The 4,735-nt window shown below is 50.2% G+C and overlaps 1 protein-coding gene across 1 annotated transcript; it reads right to left on the bottom strand.

The window, feature by feature from the left end:
* Positions 1–1,759: 1,759 nt before the first annotated feature.
* Positions 1,760–4,735, bottom strand: LOC137969585 (uncharacterized). Its single transcript, XM_068815895.1, has one exon. It carries the CDS (start codon positions 4,733–4,735, stop codon positions 1,760–1,762), a length of 2,976 nt encoding a protein of 991 aa, XP_068671996.1.

The raw sequence follows: 4,735 nt of genomic DNA, 5'->3' as shown, positions 1-4,735 counted from the left end.
AGTGGACGGACGTCTCGTCGATAAAACGACCACCATCTGTCTACATTTTCGCCGTTGTCATCATGGGCTGTATCGTCGTAATCAGCGATCCAACACGGGAGTTCCCTAACAACACCGCGAGTCTCTTCAAGATGAGCTTGCCCGAGGTCACTCGATTCGACGGAGAGTGGGAGGTTGGTCTGGTGTCCATCTCCATGCCCGACGTTGGGTCGGATCCGAGTATGGTGATGGACAGTACAGATGACTATTTGATAACAACAAAGTTTCGTCTAAGGGACTCTACAACCAACACGCCCTCACCGCACACGAGTTCTGCCTAGGCCTCTGCTCCGGTGTCGGATTCATGAAAGCCCTCATTGACAAAATGGACTGGTAGATAACGAATACATTGGCCGAAGACGCTACTGATGGGGACAGCATCGAGGAGGCAAAACGACCGACCTTCCAGTGGGTAGGACAGGGTGCTATTCTGGAGAGAAAAAAACTGGCTGATGTCAGGTGGACGGCGGCGATGTACAATTTGTCATCCAGTACTTACTGTCGTACTGTATGGGTTGGCTTTCAAAAAGTGTGGATGGAAAAGTGAGTCTGGGTCCTAACCTCAGGTATTCGTTTCACGACAAGACCACTGGGACAGCGACTCACCCTACTACCGAACTGGATAATGGACGTCTCTGGATCCTTTAGCCTAGAGTGAGTCTGTATCTTAGCCAGGCTGTGGAATGGAGGTTTACGAATCTGAATACGGCCTTTGGTTTGTTGGTTCTCCACTCTGCACCGAGAGGTTTTCTCTGCGTACTCCGGTTTCCCCTCTCCTCAAAAAAACCAACATTTGACTTGAGTTGTGTTAGTTGTTAGTTTCGATTTACAGTGTCCCCAATTAGTGCTTCAGCGCTAGAACGACTAGACACAAATAAAGTTCCTTTCCTTTTTTTCTTTTTAGTACTCCAACGTCGTGAACATTATTGGTGTACTCGGTGGATAGTAACATTATGGGTGATTCGTCCCATCCACTGGTACGAGAAGTGCATTATAGACGAGACGGTACGGGTGTGATCTTCTTTGAACTGGTGCACATTCAATGGATGCCCATGCAACGTCCTTATTTAGACCTGATCGAAGTCAGTCTAGGCCAGAGCAACGGGAACCTGGTCTCTTTTGGAGACTCTGGTATAAAATGAGGAACACCCTCCAGAATAAAAAAGGAGACGCATCATGCGAGGGGTCTGGAGTCACAGAGGAATTGATCAAGATTGCATCGCATGTGTTGTTGAATTCCTTGCAATAGGGATTCCACGCAGCCGCCAGTGGCAAATCGTTACACATGGCAGAACAGGTCATAGGACAATCTTTGAAACGGGGTTTGAAACGAAAAGCTGGAAACGAGACCAATGCACTGAAAAAAGTCACTGCAGTGTTCTACAGTAACAGTAGTACTATAGGGGAATATAGACCGGTTTGAAATGGAGCGTTCTGATTGGTGGAGAGCAAAAATTAATGAGATGCATCGTCTTCTGATTGGTTGAAATTTTTGTGTCCGCCATTATCACGTGCACACGTGAAGAGGATTGGTTTAGACGGCGGGGTCAAAGTCCAACGTCGGGGGTCCTTTGTTAAAAGTATGTAGAGAATGTGAAAAACCGGAGGGAACACTTAAGAGACGGTTCTTTGTTTTTCTCTAATCATGAAACGGTTTAATCAACAACTTATTTTACAAGCGGGAACGTGTGAGGAGACCTGGTGTCTAATGACCTCGTCCCTAAGCAAATAATTCAGCTGAGACTTCAGCGAGATCCAGATCCTCGTCGGTGAACCGTTCGTAGCCGTAAGGGTAGGTCTGGGCAGTGGTGGGATCCAGGACCCATTTGGAGTAGACGAGCCGGTAGTCTTTGTGAGAAGGTTGTGTTTCTAAGGTGTAGGTCTTGGCATTTCTTTGAATGGTGTGAGATTGCGTGACACGGGTGGTACGCGGTTCGTCTAGAGGACGATGCAATTCGTCCAAGGTGTTTTGACGCAAGACGTTATAATTCAATTGAGACATCCCTTCGACGTTGAGGGAGAAACCGCGGACCTTGCATTCTACTTTTCCGTTCTTGGTCTTGTAACCGTAGTTCTTAGGACCTCCCGAACGGAATTCCACAATGTGATCTCCAGCGTCGAGTTCGCTTTTGAAGTCGCCAAGGTAGGCGCCTCGTGGAGGGTCCAAGGGTGGGTCGCCAGGACGATGGAGGAAGACGACCGAGTCGGTGTCGAAGTAGAGGACGCGTTCGCCAAGATGATCGAGTGCTTGATAGAGACGGAGTCTGGCATGACAGGTGGTGAAGGCGGCTATGAAGATGTTGAGATTGGGTGAAGGCAGGACATCGTGCGTTTGTAATTTGTAATGGACTTCGACCCGGTCTTCCGTCAGGGAACTGATGTAACGGACATCGTGTTGATCTCTGTTGAGGAATTGGATGAACGGTTGAGGTTTGGTGAATTCTCGGACCTGAGTCTTGTTGATCCGTTGCCCGAACTTGCCCCACATCGAGTTGAGCATCATCTTGGCCAGGGCTCGGAGTCCAGGGTTCTTTTGGATTTTGGTGGGATGGAGACGAATGCCTTCCTGAGCATAGTACGCATCGACGTGAGCTTGTTTCTGAGCAGGGGTGGTACATCCTTCGGGCCAGCCGCTGGCTTCTTCTTTGATTTGGAGCCACGTGTCCATGTAGGATTTGAAGAGTCCCGTGCCTTGATGGTCGAAATGCCATACTTCGTGTACGTGTTGAATGACGTAGCCTTTCTGTACGGCCATGTCTAGTTCTGGGGTGCACCAGGTACCAACGAGGGTACGTTCTTCGTCCGTGTGATGACAGGCATGCGTCTTTTCCAAAAGGGGTTTGGAAATGTTCTCTTCGACACAGGTACGACATAAGGGAAAGGTGAGCTTGTCGTGACTACGGTAAGGCAACACGGGATGGTAGAGATGTGCAGGTGGAAGGACGGTACATTTGGCCAAGCCGAAATAAGGCGAGAGATCGGTGGTGTCAGGTTCGTACAGGAAGATGGGATGTCCGACAGGATAGGTGCCGTACTTGTTGACCCAAGGATACAAGGATGTGTAATCGTCGTATTGGATTTCCTCCTCTTCCTCGACGTGAGCGTAGAGACGTATGGCATTGGTCCGACCCCCGTAAAAAGCATCTCGTGGTTCGAGGGGGGCTTGGAGGTTTTGATGGGCTAGAAAGTCTATAATGTCCTGGTTGGATTCTTTAAGGGCGTTCCAGGTACATTCCCACATGCCCACGAATTGGTACCCGAGCGTGATGAGGAACGTGCGTTTTTTGTCGACGAGAGCACGGACCTCGTCCATGGTCTGATCGAGCAGAGTCGGATGCACGTCGGTGCGTTGGGGATGGCAGGTCCGACATCCGTGCCAGAAGCACCCGTAAAATTCGTAGACGGTCTTGGTGCCGGCATCGTATCCGTCGACCGTGTATCGGGTGCCAGGAATGTGGTACTCGCCCTCGTTTCGAGCATGTTGGATGCGTTGGCAGTGTAAGGGATGATGATCCGCTACGGCATGCCCGTAGGCATGAGCCATGGCTTCATGGTCCTCGTGTTCTTCCGGCGAGAGGGTCAGCCAGGCTTGACGTCGTAGATTGCGTTCGCACCAGGTCAACCATTCCATGGAGGCCTGGGAATGATTGACACGACGTCGCCATCCTAAGAGGGGTTCGGAAGCAATGGTCTCTTCTTCCATACAATGCATGTGCAAGTAGAGATTACAGGCGGAGGCTACTATCATTTGTTCAAAAGGATTGAATTCAGCACGAGCTTGAAAATCCTGCATGAAGGTGAGGCATCCTTGTTTCAAGAGTTTCACGTCCGATTTGCAGTACGCCAGGAGTTTGGCTTGGAAATCAAAGACGACCTCTCGTGTCACTTGATCGTCGTACCAGGTGTCGAAGTCGCGACGTTTCTTGAAGGACATCCCGTCGGGCATGTAGAAGGATTTGTCAGGAAGCTGGCCTATGTACGTTTGATGCTCGGGGGTGTTGAACAAATGCGGAAAGTGTCCTTTCTTGAGTTCGGTGAGCCCAAACGTCTTGGGGAAATCGCTCAGTGGCATTTGGAAGAAGGAGAGCGAATCGATGAATCGTATGGTTGTCTCTTCATGAGGGTAGGTGAGTTGAAGGACTTTCCCACCGTTTCGGATTTGTTCAATTTCTCTCTTTTGCCGGTGGAGTTCATCGATGACGGGATAACTGTCGTACCCTTTAAAATTATGAGCAATCACCGTCAGGGGTCGCGTTCCGTCTTCGGTCAGCGTTTCTAACCATTCCAGAAAGTGAAAGAGACAGTCGTGAGGATCTCGGAACGAAACGGGACGATCGTCGTCTTCCGTCTCGGCCACCACCAGATTGGGTACGTGACGTCCCTCGACTTGCATGCTCTCGATGTCAAAGAAGACGTGTAAGGGCGGCTTCTCTTCGTCCTCGTCCTCGTCTTCGTCGTTATCGCCCGCGAGGAAGGCGTTCAATTCAGCGGCCTCGTCAGCTAAGAGAGGTGCCAGTCCCCTGGTCAGGATCCTGTCGAAGGATTGTTGACGTCGTTGATCGCGTCGTCGTTCGGCGGGAGTCTTTTCCACTTGTAAGAAACATCGATGGTGATGAATGTCGACCTGTTCGTGGCAGCATGAACATTCCCGAAACCCACACCGATGGGTTCGGATCTCTTTAAGGCTGCGTAACAT

Source organism: Montipora foliosa, chromosome 1, assembly GCF_036669935.1.
Source record: "Montipora foliosa isolate CH-2021 chromosome 1, ASM3666993v2, whole genome shotgun sequence".
Lineage (NCBI taxonomy): Eukaryota > Metazoa > Cnidaria > Anthozoa > Scleractinia > Acroporidae > Montipora > Montipora foliosa.
The sequence above is the reverse complement of the archived record's forward strand: the minus strand, read 5'-3'. Positions and strand labels throughout refer to the sequence as shown.

What these genes read in the sequence shown, in the direction of transcription:
- LOC137969585 (XM_068815895.1), bottom strand. Translation starts at nt 4,735, where the DNA reads ATGTTACGCAGCCTTAAAGAGATCCGAACCCATCGGTGTGGGTTTCGG.